Source organism: Haliotis rufescens, unplaced genomic scaffold, assembly GCF_023055435.1.
Source record: "Haliotis rufescens isolate VD_foot unplaced genomic scaffold, xgHalRufe1.0.p SCAF_1, whole genome shotgun sequence".
NCBI lineage: Eukaryota > Metazoa > Mollusca > Gastropoda > Lepetellida > Haliotidae > Haliotis > Haliotis rufescens.
Window position 1 is genome coordinate 85,251,934 of NW_025963779.1, and position 16,641 is coordinate 85,268,574.

The following is a 16,641-nucleotide window of genomic DNA, read 5'->3' on the forward strand; positions in this document are numbered from 1 at the left end:
AGAGAAACCATAAATCACTGATTACAAAATGGTACTTCTTTTTCCATTTAGAGGCCTTCTCATCAGGGTTAGAACTTAAGGCTAGCCCGGGGCTAGTACACCATACTGTGCAAATGTCCCCATTTTAACATTACAAGGATAGTTCACCTTTACCCAGGCTTGTAAAGCTTTTGAGTTAAGTTCTAACCTTGCTCAAAGTGATCAAAGAATGATAGACCAGCCCTGATTCATTTGTTACTTGCGTAGCTCGATGAAAACAAGCAGGACAGGCTTCCCTACAAAGTGGAGTGTTCACCATGTCCATATGAAGAAGGCAGGCTGGAAGGTTTATTTGTGACAAACTGTTTTTGTAACCAATTCAACACCTTCCGGCTGAGGCTTGTATTTTACCATCTCAGAGTTACAGAATGTACACATGTATGGCATTCATATTAAGATTGCTGGGTACAAAAGGGGGTGTATCAACAGACAAATAAATTTTTCGTAAAAGAAAAAGCTAAAATAGTCCGCCGAAGCTGAAGTGGACCAGTTGATTACAATGGTGACTAGACATGAGAAGGTATCAGGTTGTATGCAGCTCGTAGCACAACATGACAGTTTTGTTTGTTTGTTTGTTTGTTGTTTTACGCCGCACTCAGCAATATTCAAGCTATATGACGGCGGTCTGTAAATAATTGAGTCTGGACCAGACAATCCAGAGATTGACATCATGAGCATCGATCCACGCAATTGGGATTGATGACATGCATCAACCAAGTCAGCGAGTACAGGACTTGCCATACTGTAACACGTAGCCACATGACAAATAACGAAACAGGTCTTAATACAACAGAAAAGACCACTGATCTACACCATCATTGAAGGTAGGAATTTCCATCACTGTCGCCCACATGACGGCATTATGACAGCATGGGGCTGGTAACGGACTTAACCTGGGTGTGTCAAGCACTTATACTACTTGGCCATCTCAACCACTTGGCTGGCTTAAAGGCAAAATTATTCACTTCCCTCCTGAGTAGAAGTTAGACATGTTCAGAGGAGGGCACATTGTCACATGACACAACATTGATGTAATCAGGTATGTTCACGTATTGATTGTTACATTGTCACCTGGAATGACGTAGATATAAACAGGTATATATTCACATATTGAGTGTTACATTGTATTACCTGACACAATATAGGGCCACACATTTTTTATTTTCGTCTCACAAGCCTGCCGCCCCTACTGAAATGCAGCTGGGAAAGAAATAAATGAAACAAAAATATATTTATTTTATTGTTTCCTGCTAGTAATATAGACCTTCATATAAAAAATAAAATGTTGTATATAAATTTCATGTCTACATCACTATCAGTGATTCAAGAAGCCAGCTGCAGTTTTAACTCCATGGGAGAATGACTTTTATATAAATAAATATATTATTGACTTAACTCTTTATTTTCATTTTGACCGAAAATTTTGTCAAAAAGCTGGAATAAATCTGTGAAACAAAATAAAAAAAGAGTGGCCTAGATGTAATCAGGTCTATTCACATAGTGATTGTTACATTGTGTTACCTGGCATCATATATAAACCGGTATTGTCACAAATAGAGAGTTACTAAGGTCATCTGACTATGACGCCTATATAAACATACAGAAACAAGAGGGAGGTGAATACTACTGTACGATAGTTGAGTACTTGTTAGGCGACCTGTATAAGGCTCAAATGTTGAGAGTATAGACTAATATTGATATGACAAAATAATTATATAATATGATTATGAAAAAAATGTTACAAGTGACGCAACGATATTCAGTATCAAGACTCCTGTACTCAAGGCCTCTTGTAGCAGGCTGATGTTTGCACTATGACCAGAGATAGTCTGTCATGATTAATTCGACTGAAACTGCAAGGGCGTCCCGTGGCCCAGTTTCCAGCCCAATCTATATGCTGGCATAGTAATACATGTGAAGTAGTCAGTGCACGAAATACTTACAATACAGGCCACAAGAAGTCCTTGTTTAATGGAGGAGGCTTATGAAGATAAAGTTATGAAAGTCAAGGTGCAGTGCCCTGTGTATTATGACACACTAAATGTTCGCAGTCTAGTTTTAACAACACTTCAGTACCTTACAGGAGCGAAAAAAACACCTCCAAAAAAACTTTCACCAGGACATTTCAAAATATTCATATTCATATTCATATTAAATTTCCTCAATTAGTACGCTTTTTTCAGTCTTAATATTTTCTCTGCAAACCTGACCCATTATTTTGGCACATGTATAGACCAATTAACAAATGGGTCTGGCTAAAGAGGATTACAACTGGTATTTTGTTCCAATCTAACAATGAACACAAACATAGTTTGATTACACATTTTCATTTTGATAATAAAAATAATAAAAAATATGATATTATCATCAAATGGAATTACAAAAATAGATACTATATATGACACAATGAAATCTCAGCTCCCCTCTCGCCCACAGCCTCCGGAATACTGCCAGAACAATGTGTATCTCCGTCAATGCCTACCTGAGTTAATGAGCTTACACACAATTAAATACTAAGGTAAGTATTGATACAGTATATGACAATACTGATTAAGTAGAAAACAAGACAAAAATAAATAATAACTTGTCCTATATAAGGTAATTGTTCTCTTGAGGATCAGTTCTATAGTTTCATGACATTGCTTTGAAAGAAATCGTCAGATCTTGACAAACTAAAGCCAGTAGAAGGCGATTCTATCAAAATATTTCATGAGAAAACAACATAATAAATTTCTATTGTTAATGAAATATTGCATTCAGCTCAGGTTGAATCTGTTTTAAGCTGGTCACAATGTGGTCTGTAAGTGTGTCTCAAACTGGATCGAGCAACATGCTTGGAGACTAATATCAACTGTATGAGTATTTAACACTGTGACACACAGGTGCAATGATGCTACAACCCTCTACAGCTGCAGGGACTACAAAGTATCCACTCTCATCATCTCAAACAAATCGCAACAATCATTCTGTATGACATTCTTATTGAAAACTCCAGGAAATAAATGTCTTGTGTAAACAAAGGCTTACTACTTGTCTTATAACAAAGTTCACATCTGAATCAGTTATGGGTCAGGATGAAGATCAGAGTTGTGTTAATCTGTTCAAAAGCAAACTTCCTCATGCATGGGCCGGCTTGGAAAAGAGTTTATTTCATGAACAGTATGCCATCCTCCCTCTTAGGCCATCAGTCCTTTTGGTCCTAAGTACTGAAAGATCTCCTTTAAGTCCCTCAGTGTTCAAAGATGCCCTTTAAAGCCATAAGTGCTCAAACACCCCCTTTAAGGCCCTCAGTGTTCAAAGATGTCCTTTAAAGCCATGTGCTCAAACACCCCCTTTAAGGCCCTCAAGGTTCAAAGATCTCATTTAAGGCCATAAGTGCTCAAACACCCCCTTTAAGGCCCTCAGTGTTTAGAGATTTCTTTAAAGGCCATAAGTGCTCAAAGATCTTCTTTAAGACCTTCAGTGATCAAAGATTCCCTTTCAGGGCATCAGTGCTCAAACACCTCCTTTCAGGTCCATAAGGCTTATTAAATATGTTGGGTGCATCAAACCTACATCTCCATAGAGTCGATCTACAGGATGTAGCTGCTGGTAATCCAATACAGGTGTAAGGTTTGTTTGCCTCCAACTGTTGTCCCTGTTTGCCCCAACACTGAGACCTCAACCAATGTCCCCACACCAACTACCAGGTAGGACAATGTGGATGTGCAGGACTTTGGAGTAGATTTATTAACTGAATCTTCATGGTCCCATTATAATGCCATTGACAGTCATATTACAGATCAACGTAACATATGTATAAAAGAAACTCTCTCTATAAAGAGGATATGTAAAATACTTAACATTGTTACATAATTTTGCAACAGCTTAAGTGTAAGAAATAGCATCATTGAACATAACATTATTAACAATTAGGTAGGGTAGGGTAACGTGAGGCTAAGGCATAAATTATACTTAAGATCTTAACCTACAATACTAATTCCCAGTGTCTCCAACAAGTCTGGTATCATATGAAAGTTCATATGGATAACAGTCACAGTTCATGGCAGTTTGGGGTACACACAAAATCCAAGAAAAAGATTAAATGTTCATTGATACCGAAGTGACAGTTTGACAGTCCTCTCCCATCAAGATAACATCAGATTTTTGTTGGAAGAAACTAAGTCATTAACAAACAAGACTTCACATGCAAACATGCTTGGTCACCATAGTTGTGTGGTCACTGCCTTGCAAGCTGGCCCTTGTTGATAGAGATTCATAACATTGTACAGTTTACCAGTGGATTTGTCAAACAGTCCTGTCACTGTCTCATCCATTTTACTCATAAACATAACCAACCCAGAGCTTCAGCATTGTGAGAAGTGAATGAGTGAGTGAGTTTGGATTTATGCCACTTTTAGCAATATTCCAGCACTATCACGGTGGGGACACCAGAAAAGGGCTTCATACATTGTCCCCATGCCTTGTGAGACAGAGGGTCTACCGCACCACTTTGAAAAGTATTTAAACTGTCCCAGCATGGTATATCAGCTTGAAAGTCCAAACTGTCACATTAGATATATGTTTACCACTTTGTTCAAATACACAGTCATTGTGCTGACAGACCAACAGTCCCAATAAGAGTGAATTCAGGATTTGAAACCCACACCGGATTATCTTAGTGGCTAAGGGATGCTTTCCCCAGGCCAATGTTTCTCATAAAATATGGTAAACTATTCATTACTATGGCACATAGACATATACTAGAATACAGAAACACACCAGGCCAACAACCCCACTGTTCCTGATACACACACCAGCATGTACAATCTATTCCCCCTCGGAACCCACACATACTGAACATGGATATCTATTTGAAAGAAAATATATTTTCTTAGTGAACATTCCCATATGTTAAGTAGACTCTCCTGTCTAGGAAACAACCCTTTGGAACACAAGAGTAATTTTTGTTTCAGACCATACTTCAGAAAAAATAAATAAGCATCATGGATTTCAACTATATGTCACAAAGCAGAAAACTTCTTTTGAAAACAAAGTTTAAAAACAAAACTGATTCATAAACTGAATGAGGTAATAATTAACATGAATAGAATAATGTATTAATAATGACACGTATAACATAGCTTGCACAGCCATCTTGTTTCAAAATTATTTACAACCTTAAAACAATCAGCCTCAGATCATATTCTAATATACTTCATCGTGGACACATTTAAGTTTGTTGAACAATATGAAATGCACCTCCCTTTATAAAACCCATGAAAACATAACCCTCTGAACATATTCCAGTGGAGTTCACCGTGAACACATTCAAGGAGTTCAGGTGACAAACATGAAGGGCTCCACCTATGATAAAACCTATTAACAGTTGATCAGTAAAATGAACTTCAGCAGAACATGTAAGCCCTGTTTCTGCCGGAAGAAGAAGGCCACACCACTGTACAATGAGAGTGCCCAACAGGCCCATGGCTAGCTGGTCGACTCTTTCTTCACTATAGAGACTATTTGTTCATGGAGCTCATACAGCTCTGTGATTTTATTTCCCAGCTGATTTTGTACTGAAAGGAGTTCCCTGGTGTCTGTGTCCTGGTTGACCTTGGTGTTGTTCAGAAGTCTCTGCAGGTCCTGGACCTTCAGGGACAGGCTGTGGTTCTCCTCCTCCAGGTTCTGTTGAAAACAATGCACAGGACGCGAATTCAGAATATTGGAGAATACACAAGACCTAAGATTTGAGTGGGTCTGTTGGCTGACTGCGAGGATCTGAGTGGGTCTATGGCTGAGTGCTAGGACCTGAGTGGGTCTATGGCTGAGTGCTAGGACCTGAGTGGGTCTATGACTGAGTGGGTCTATGGCTGAGTGCTAGGACCTGAGTGGGTCTATGGCTGAGTGCTAGGACCTGAGAGGGTCTATGACTGAGTGGGTCTATGGCTGAGTGCTAGGACCTGAGTGGGTCTATGGCTGAGTGCTAGGACCTGAGTGGGTCTATGACTGAGTGGGTCTATGGCTGAGTGCTAGGACCTGAGTGGGTCTATGGCTGAGTGCTAGGACCTGAGTGGGTCTATGGCTGAGTGCTAGGACCTGAGTGGGTCTATGGCTGAGTGCTAGGACCTGAGTGGGTCTATGGCTGAGTGCTAGGACCTGAGTGGGTCTATGACTGAGTGCTAGGACCTGAGTGGGTCTATGGCTGAGTGGGTCTATGGCTAAGTGGGTCTATGACTGAGTGCTAGGACCTGAGTGGGTCTATGACTGAGTGTGAGGACCTGAGTGGGTCTATGGCTGAGTGCTAGGACCTGAGTGGGTCTATGGCTGAGTGCTAGGACCTGAGTGGGTCTATTGGCTGACTGCGAGGACCTGAGTGGGTCTATGGCCGAGTGCTAGGACCTGAGTGGGTCTATGGCTGAGTGCTAGGACCTGAGCGGGTCTATGACTGAGTGCCAGGACCTGAGTGGGTCTATGGGTCAGTGCTAGGACCTGAGTGGGTCTATGACTGAGTTCTAGGACCTGAGTGGGTCTATAGCTGAGTGCTAGGACCTGAGTGGGTCTATGGCTGAGTGCTAGGATTTGAGTGGGTCTATGACTGAGTGCTAGGACCTGAGTGGGTCTATGGCTGAGTGCTAGGACCTGAGTGGGGCTATGGCTGAGTGCTAGGACCTGAGTGGGTCTATGACTGAGTGCTAGGACCTGAGTGGGTCTATGGCTGAGTGCTAGAACCTGAGTGGGTCTATGGCTGAGTGCTAGGACCTGAGTGGGTCTATGGCTGAGTGCTAGGACCTGAGTGGGTCTATGACTGAGTGGGTCTATGGCTGAGTGCTAAGACCCTAGTGGGTCTATGGCTGAGCGCAAAGACCTGGATAGGAGGAATTGCATAACCCAAGAGAATGCTCAAAGTAAGATATTGTGAGTTCCCTTTCCTGTGAATTGATTCAAGCATCATAAGTCAAATCACAGATCCAGTTAAAGTACACAAAGATCACACAAGACTCACCAAGGCAGAGTATAACCATACACTAGCACAGCCAGAACATCATACCATCTCCAGAACCATCTGTGTGCTATCAGTGTTAAATGAAGGCCCATTGAGTTATATTGTTAAGTACAAGGCCTCCCTACGACTACACATACCTGTATTCAAGCCTCCCTACCATAACACGCACCTGTATACAAGCTTCCCTACGACTACACGTACCTGTATACAAGCCTCCCTACCATAACACGCACCTGTATACAAGCCTCCCTACCATAACACGCACCTGTATACAAGCTTCCCTACGACTACACGTACCTGTATACAAGCCTCCCTACCATAACACGCACCTGTATTCAAGCCTCCCTACCATAACACGCACCTGCATACAAGCTTCCCTACAACTACACGTACCTGTATACAAGCCTCCCTACCATAACACGCACCTGTATACAAGCCTCCCTACCATAACACACACCTGTATACAAGCTTCCCTACGACTACATGTACCTGTATACAAGCCTCCCTACCATAACACGCACCTGTATACAAGCTTCCCTATGACTACCATACCTGTATACAAGTCTCCCTACGACTATGCTTACCTGTATATGAGTCTCTCTACGACTAGAAGCACCTGTATACAAGCCTCCCTACGACTACACATACCTGTATACAAGTCTCTCTATGACTACACGTACCTGTATACGAGTCTCTCTACGACTACACGTACCTGTATACAAGTCTCTCTAGACTACACATACCTGTATACAAGTCTCTCTACGACTACAAGTACCTGTATACGAATCTCTCTACGACTACAAGTACCTGTATACGAGTCTCTCTACGACTACACATACCTGTATACAAGTCTCTCTACGACTACACGTACCTAGATACAAGTCTCTCTACGACTACACGTACCTGTATACGAGCCTCCCTACGACTACACGTACCTTTATACAAGTCTCTCTATGACTACACGTACCTGTATACGAGTCTCTCTACGACTACACGTACCTGTATACAAGTCTCTCTACGACTACAAGTACCTGTATACGAATCTCTCTACGACTACAAGTACCTGTATACGAGTCTCTCTACGACTACACATACCTGTATACAAGTCTCTCTACGACTACACGTACCTAGATACAAGTCTCTCTACGACTACACGTACCTGTATACGAGCCTCCCTACGACTACACGTACCTGTATACAAGTCTCTCTATGACTACACGTACCTAGATACAAGTCTCTCTATGACCACACATACCTGTATACGAGTCTCTCTACGACTACACGTACCTGGATACAAGTCTCTCTACGACCACACATACCTGTATACGAGTCTCTCTACGACTACACGTACCTAGATACAAGTCTCTCTATGACTACACGTACCTGTATACAAGCCTCCCTACGACTACACGTACATAGATACAAGTCTCTCTATGACTACACGTACCTAGATACAAGTCTCTCTATGACTACACGTACCTGTATACGAGCCTCCCTACGACTACACGTACCTAGATACAAGTCTCTCTATGACTACACGTACCTAGATACAAGTCTCTCTATGACTACACGTACCTAGATACAAGTCTCTCTATGACTACACGTACCTGTATACGAGCCTCCCTACGACTACACGTACCTGTATACAAGTCTCTCTATGACTACACGTACCTGTATACGAGCCTCCCTACGACTACACGTACCTGTATACGAGTCTATCTATGACTACACGTACCTAGATACAAGTCTCTCTATGACTACACCTACCTAGATACAAGTCTCTCTATGACTACACGTACCTAGATACAAGTCTCTCTATGACTACACGTACCTGTATACGAGTCTATCTATGACTACACGTACCTAGATACAAGTCTCTCTATGACTACACGTACCTGTATACGAGCCTGCAGGGCAGTTGAGTTGGTCTCCTTATTGGACAGATCCTCTACCTGTTGGCGGAGTATTCCCAACTCCTGTGGATGAATGGAAATCTTGTAGGAGGCGAAGAAAGTAATATCCGTAATATTGTCACAGTTTACCAGTAGGGATTCTTTATTTTAGAACCATATTTAATTTTTGTTTTTACTTCTTTTTACTGAAGCGTAACTTTCAAAACAATTAGTGAGTCGTTAATGTGGCATACAAAATTGTGTTTTCACAAAAAAAGCTTCATTAAAGGACTTAGAATTATGTGTGGGACACAGTACATGATAGTTGTGGTCCGGGTTTTACAAAAGGAAGCACTGAATAAAATCAACCTCATTAAAATCAGATCTTACTTCTTGCTACTGCTAAACAAAGACTTCAGGACATCCCATTACAGGTCATGTCTGAACAACCTTTTGCAAACTTTGACTGACCAATTAATTGTCTAACATGAAGTTGACATAAGCTTTTTCAAGCTTCACAACACTATAGTTTCAAACTGGCGACTTCCATTCCAGACCAATCTTTGAACAATAGACTCAAAATTAGAATATAGAACGAAAAAAAATTCTGGAATGTCTAACAGATTGCCTAGGTTGTATGGCAGTACTTCCCATGGAATATGAAATGTCTCTTCCGTTTCAAATGTTTATCCCATTGAAGTGGGCGATAGACGATGTTTTTGACAGAATCGTTTGTACAGCCTGTAAGTGTCGTTTGTAATACCCTGTGTTAACCTTTTGAGGTTACATGATTAGAAAACACATTCCGACTGTCACTTTCACGATCTGGTAAGTGATGCTCTGATTAGTGAGATGAAAGGTCATTCTGCAGTGACATGTAATGGGATGTCCTCAGATCTTTGTTTGATGATAGCAAGACATTTTAACTAGACTGTGAATAATTCAATTCATTAAGTCTACGTACCTTGTCTTTAATAGAGTTGTCTCCCCTTAGTTGCTCGACCTGTGCCTGCACCTGCTGCACTTCCTCTTCCAACACTTCCGCCCGATCATCAGCACCGCCACCGCCTTTCTGGTCCATCTCCGCCACCTGTAACACAACAACATCATACAGCATCCTGCCTAGCCATGGACGTGTCTGTACACAATAGTAATCTGCCTATCCAAGGATGTGTCTGTACACAACAGCATCACACCAAGCCAAGGACGTGTCTGAACACAATAGCATCACACCAAGCCAAGGACGTGTCTGTACACAACAGCATCACACCAAGCCAAGGACGTGTCTGTACACAATAGCATCAAACAGCATCACATCTAGTCAAGGACGTGTCTGTACACAATAGCATCACACCAAGCCAAGGACGTGTCTGTACACAATAGCATCACACCAAGCCAAGGTCGTGTCTGTACACAATAGCATCAAACAGCATCACACCAAGCCAAGGACGTGTCTGTACACAATAGCATCACACCAAGCCAAGGACATGTCTGTACACAATAGCATCAAACAGCATCACATCCAGTCAAGGACGTGTCTGTACACAATAGCATCACACCAAGCCAAGGACGTGTCTGTACACAATAGCATCAAACAGCATCACACCAAGCCAAGGACGTGTCTGTACACAATAGCATCAAACAGCATCACACCAAGCCAAGGACGTGTCTGAACACAATAGCATCACACCAAGCCAAGGACGTGTCTGTACACAATAGCATCACACCAAGCCAAGGACGTGTCTGTACACAATAGCATCAAACAGCTCCACATCTAGTCAAGGACGTGTCTGTACACAATAGCATCACACCAAGCCAAGGTCGTGTCTGTACACAATAGCATAAACGGCATCACATCTAGTCAAGGACGTGTCTGTACACAATAGCATCACACCAAGCCAAGGACGTGTCTGTACACAATAGCATCACACCAAGCCAAGGACGTGTCTGTACACAATAGCATCAAACAGCATCACATCTAGTCAAGGACGTGTCTGTACACAATAGCATCACACCAAGCCAAGGACGTGTCTGTACACAATAGCATCACACCAAGCCAAGGACGTGTCTGTACACAATAGCATCAAACAGCATCACACCAAGCCAAGGACGTGTCTGTACACAATAGCATCAAACAGCATCACACCAAGCCAAGGACGTGTCTGAACACAATAGCATCACACCAAGCCAAGGACGTGTCTGTACACAATAGCATCACACCAAGCCAAGGACGTGTCTGTACACAATAGCATCAAACAGCATCACATCTAGTCAAGGACGTGTCTGTACACAATAGCATCACACCAAGCCAAGGTCGTGTCTGTACACAATAGCATCAAACAGCATCACATCTAGTCAAGGACGTGTCTGTACACAATAGCATCACACCAAGCCAAGGACGTGTCTGTACACAATAGCATCACACCAAGCCAAGGACGTGTCTGTACACAATAGCATCACACCAAGCCAAGGACGTGTCTGTACACAATAGCATCACACCAAGCCAAGGACGTGTTTGTACACAATAGCATCAAACAGCATCACATCTAGTCAAGGACGTGTCTGTACACAATATCATCACTATTCTTTCCTTGTTTAACATAGACACAAGTTGGCTTCAATATCTTGTTTGGGAGAGACCATGTAGCAATAAAAATCTTGGCATATGGTTCAAAACAAAAAAATATTGTTGAGGGTTTGATCACAAAATTGAATTGTAATTGTAAGAATGTCTCGTGTGTTTGTTGTTTACCGCTGCACTCAGCAATATTCCAGCTACATGACGGCGGTTGTCAGTATGTGGTTGACCTTAGCATCATGATGTAAGACTCAACATAGAGCATGCTGCTCCTGGTTTTAACACATACACTGTTCTTGTCAGGCCTAAGGGACAATACATGAACAAACAAACCACTGTATCAAATTGCATAAAACATAAAACATAATTATACAACCAATCTGACCCCTTCAACATCAATTTTAAACAAATATCAAAGGTATCAAAATTTTAAAAAATAAGTCTTAAGAACTACTTCTTACAAATGCAAGATGTTGTTGAATGTCCCAGAACTTACCATCATATCTGTGTGGCTGGGGCAGTGAGGGACAGGGTGAGATGTATGTGTGGTATGTGTGTTGTGTGTGGAAGTGTGACAGTGTGGCGGTGTGACAGTGTGAGAGAAGTAAACAAGCCATGTCCGAGGAGTGTGGTGTGTTGTCCCTGGGTCAACCCTTCAGAATATTGTCAACACACTCACTCTCCAAGAAGGGGAAGTAACCCTGTGGTGATTGTCAATTTTCAATATTTGGAAATACTAAATGTTTACAATTTTGTGGAAATATCAGATTTTGTTCCTTTGGACATTTTGGAGGTTTTTCCCAGCTTTGGATTGACTTACAACTAAACAAAAGGACCTGCTTTCCTAGGAATGCTACCACCTTTCCTGGGAATGCTAGAACCTAGCTACTGCAGCATGTTAACTCTGCCTGTATGTATTTTCAATGCTGTCTGTGATGCACAGTGCCCGATGTGACTGTTCCGTCATCAGTACAACTGGAGAACACAATCAGAGTAGTGTTTTAGTGCCCTGCACAATAACATACAGTGCAACTATCCGAACCTGATTTCTAGCAGATATTAAAACCATGGACTCTGACCATGATCTAAGGAAACTGAACCATTTTCTTAAAGATTTCAGGTTTGTGAAATGTTTTCCCAGGTTTCATCATGAGTGAGCGAGTGAATGAGTATGGCTACGCTGCTTTTAGCAATATTCCAGCAATATCACGGCGGGGGACACCAGAAATAGGCTTCACACACTGTACCCATGTCGGGAATCGAACCTGAGTCTTCGGCGTGATGAGCAAACGCTTTAACCACTAGGCTACCCGACTGCCCCGGTTTCATCAAGAGAGCATGTCTGTGTATACATGAATGTAAATGATTTGTAGACTGTACAGAGACAGCTTGTTAACACAAACCCTTTAGGACATCTGTAGTGTTGATGTTATACAATCTTGTCACCATCCATGTCAATGTTTTACACTTATTGCTTTATAAATACATTCAAAATAGTTAAGGGTGTAACTGCCTGTAGTTTTATTCAAATTCCTTCACCACCAACGATACGTCTTTTCTGAAATATCAATGACGTTTATAAGACTTGCATCTTGGTCTGTAATTAAGTAATTATCCTCGATCTGTCAAATACTGAGGGTCACTCTCAGAATGCCTGATTCTTTACGCTGGGATACACTGTGCTGAGTGTCGCATGTCAACATGGAGATGTCGTTGTGTTTGCATGTAGGAGATCTCACAGCTCACGATGACCAATCAATATCCAGTGATCAATATCCCACAATGCACCACTCCACACTACATTGGAGTTAATCCTGACGTAAAGGCGTAAAGTAGCTGTCGTTGTCAGGTATTATACTTTCATGTGACAGGTATGACGGAGTGGATGGCATGAGTACCTTGACAGGTCTTAGATAGATCAATAGGACAATAAGTACCTGTAGAAGTAAACCGTACTTGACCAGATTGGGCGCTTCTACATGGTAGCTTACTGTGAGTGAGTGAGTTAAGTGAGTTGTGTGAGTTGTGTTTCGTGACTTGTGTTTATTGATTGACTTGTGATTATTGATTGAGTTGTGTTTATTGACTTGTGTTTTAGAGTCAGGTTTAGTGAGTTAAGTGAGTGAGTCTTGTTTAGTGAGTGATTTGTGTTAATGAGTGCATTGTGTTTAGTGAGTTGTGTAAATGAGTGAATTGTGTGTTGTGAGTTGTGTTAATGAGGAAATTGTGTGTTGTGTTAATGAGTGAATTGTGTGTAGTGAGTTATGTTTATGAATGAATTGTGTTCGTTAGTTGTGTTAATGAGTGAATTGTGTTAATGAGTGAATTGTGTGTAGTGAGTTGTGTAAATGAGTGAATTGTGTGTTGTGAGTTGTGTTAATGAGTGAATTGTGTGTTGTGAGTTGTGTTAATGAGGAAATTGTGTGTTGTGTTCATGAGTGAATTGTGTGTAGTGAGTTATGTTTATGAATGAATTGTGTTCGTTAGTTGTGTTAATGAGTGAATTGTGTTAATGAGTGAATTGTGTGTAGTGAGTTGTGTAAATGAGTGAATTGTGTGTTGTGAGTTGTGTAAATGAGTGAATTGTGTGTTGTGAGTTGTGTTAATGAGTGAATTGTGTGTAGTGAGTTGTGTAAATGAGTGAATTGTGTGTTGTGAGTTGTGTTAATGAGTGAATTGTGTGTTGTGAGTTGTGTTAATGAGGAAATTGTGTGTTGTGTTAATGAGTGAATTGTGTGTAGTGAGTTATGTTTATGAATGAATTGTGTTCGTTAGTTGTGTTAATGAGTGAATTGTGTGTAATGAGTTGAGTTAATGAGTGCATTGTGTTTAGTGAGTTGTGTAAATGAGTGAATTGTGTGTTGTGAGTTGTGTTAATGAGTGAATTGTGTGTTGTGTTAATGAGTGAATTGTGTGTAGTGAGTTGTGTTTAGTGAGTGAGTTGTGTTTTGTGAGTACTTCAGACAGCTCAGAGCTTACTATGCAGGGATGCAGTTGTAGATATTGACACAGCGGTGAAACCCACTATATGGGTATGATGCTGCCAAGGATAACAATCACTGGGAAACAATTCATGGTAGACATCTGTCAATTTATTGGTCTTCATAAATGATGTATAAGCAAAGTGAAAACATGTCTTGCTTTCCATGAAACAAAATACACATGATTAGGGTATCTAATCATTGACATTTCATTTTGCAACAGTGTTTGTACGGCATTCCTGGAAGCTATCTACACTCAACAAGATCAGTCAGATGAGCAATGGCTGGTATTACAGACACAACACACAGGAGTCGGCCAGGAGTTACCTCCCTCTACATCTGTGAACACAAGACTGACAAGAACAAGCAAAGCCTGCCTGACCTGGTATGTTCGACAAGATTCTCAATAAATTAAGATGAAAGTGGAAGTGTTTTGATACTCCCACACTGCAGGAGGAAAATGGATGATATTTTTTGTCAGTGCTTTATTTTCTTAATACTTGATGAAATGATTTTATTCATTTTCAGAAGAGATCTTATACGAACATAAGATCTCTGTTTTCAGAACTAGGTGTAACATTTATAATTGTCTCCTCCAAGTTGGACTGCTCGTCTTGGTGACAACATGCTACTTGACAAGACACACAAAGTAGGTAGGGAGGGGTAGCTAAATCAAGATAGTTTTTTACATGCAAGGTGAGCAGGTTATTGATGCACACAATAACCTCAACTGTCACTGGAGGAGCTAACAAGAGGAAGTCACAGATACAATGTGATTTAAGGTACAAGAAAATGTTTAGAAACAGACTCTACTGTCAATCCATATTAGTTTACAGATGAAGGTGTCCACTGCCAAATGATTATTATTAATATTTTACACATATACATTATATGTGAATTATGTTGTAAGTAGGGCTGTCAAAAAAGATCGATAATCGGAATTATCATTGATGGAAAAAAATATTTACAATTATCAACATAAAATTTGTGTCATCAATAATACCTTACTTAAACTACTGTAGTGAAATAAAGTTTAGATTTTCCAAAGCAGGCTTGTTATTGTCAATAAGGTCAATTGTCTCTTACTCTCCATGCTAAATGCAGTTTGGTGTTGTTCTGGAAACTTGTCCAGACTTGCACTCGGAAGCGTTTAACCTAGTCTCCGAAATGACATGTGAACGTTCTAGGTGCATACACGTCACCAACTACTGCATGGTAGAAACATCATTAAATCTTTCTACCACTGCACAAATAGCTGATCATCTTCCCAGCTGATTGACAGGATGAACTGAAACAGGCCCTAGTGCTACATAGCTCACCTATCATGAATATTTAAATGTTTTGATATACACTTTGATATTGTAATCATAAATGTTAAAGCACAAATCTTGTTGCACCGGTAGTTTTAGGCCACACCCGAAATAGTTTTGTTTTGGAATGCGACTGGGCTTAGTGTATCTAGGAAAATTGATATTTGCAAAAAAAATCACAATCAATTTTCAGACAATACTTGCACTTTAAGGCCTCCAAGCATGCCCAGAATCTATTTTTTATTCTTTTTGGATTATGCCTTGAAAAATTATGTCCCTTTAGAAAATCTCCCACGCGGGGATGGATCAATTTATATGAAATTGGGAGGTTCCACGTACACTGCTATTCCAGTCAAAGGGAAATAACTCATACCTTCCTTCCAAAATTCCTTCCACAAGAAAAGAAATGTGGGACTGAGTGAGTGTTAGTTGTTACATAACTAGCGTGATAATGTGAAATATTATCAACAGCATTTCTACCTCTTGCCTTGTCAACCAATTGCAGCATTTCACACAGGTTTAAACTGTGAGTGAGTGAGAGAGCAAGTGAGCGAGTGAGGTTTTATGCAGGTTTCAGCATTTTAAAACAGACTGTGATGACGTACATGTATACTAGAGACTGAGTAACATTCCACACTGAAATGTGTGTGTCTGTCATGTACAAAGACACTGAGCCTGACTTTCCGATCCGTTAAGTCACCTCTTATGACCAGCATCGGTTGCTAGGGACCAATTCAAACTCAGAATCCCTATGGTACACACTCACATAAATGAACATACTACTGACTTACAGTGTGTATTCAAAGCCCATGATGTGATGGGCATCAACATCAGGATTTACATATTGTACCTATGT

General features: G+C 40.9%; 1 protein-coding gene across 4 annotated transcripts in view; it reads right to left on the bottom strand.

Annotated features, from left to right (window-relative positions):
- Positions 1-1,381: 1,381 nt before the first annotated feature.
- Positions 1,382-16,641, bottom strand: part of LOC124122061 (homer protein homolog 2-like) — an 84,604-nt gene continuing 69,344 nt past the window's right edge. For all 4 annotated transcript variants that reach the window (XM_046485236.2, XM_046485232.2, XM_046485234.2 and 1 more), the window contains exons 7-9: positions 9,881-10,006; positions 8,920-9,000; positions 1,382-5,706 (exon numbers count right to left, since the gene is read on the bottom strand). In XM_046485236.2, coding sequence (XP_046341192.1) covers positions 5,509-5,706; positions 8,920-9,000; positions 9,881-10,006 — 405 coding nt within the window. In that variant the 3' untranslated portion in view covers positions 1,382-5,508. The remainder of the gene's footprint in view (positions 5,707-8,919; positions 9,001-9,880; positions 10,007-16,641) is intronic.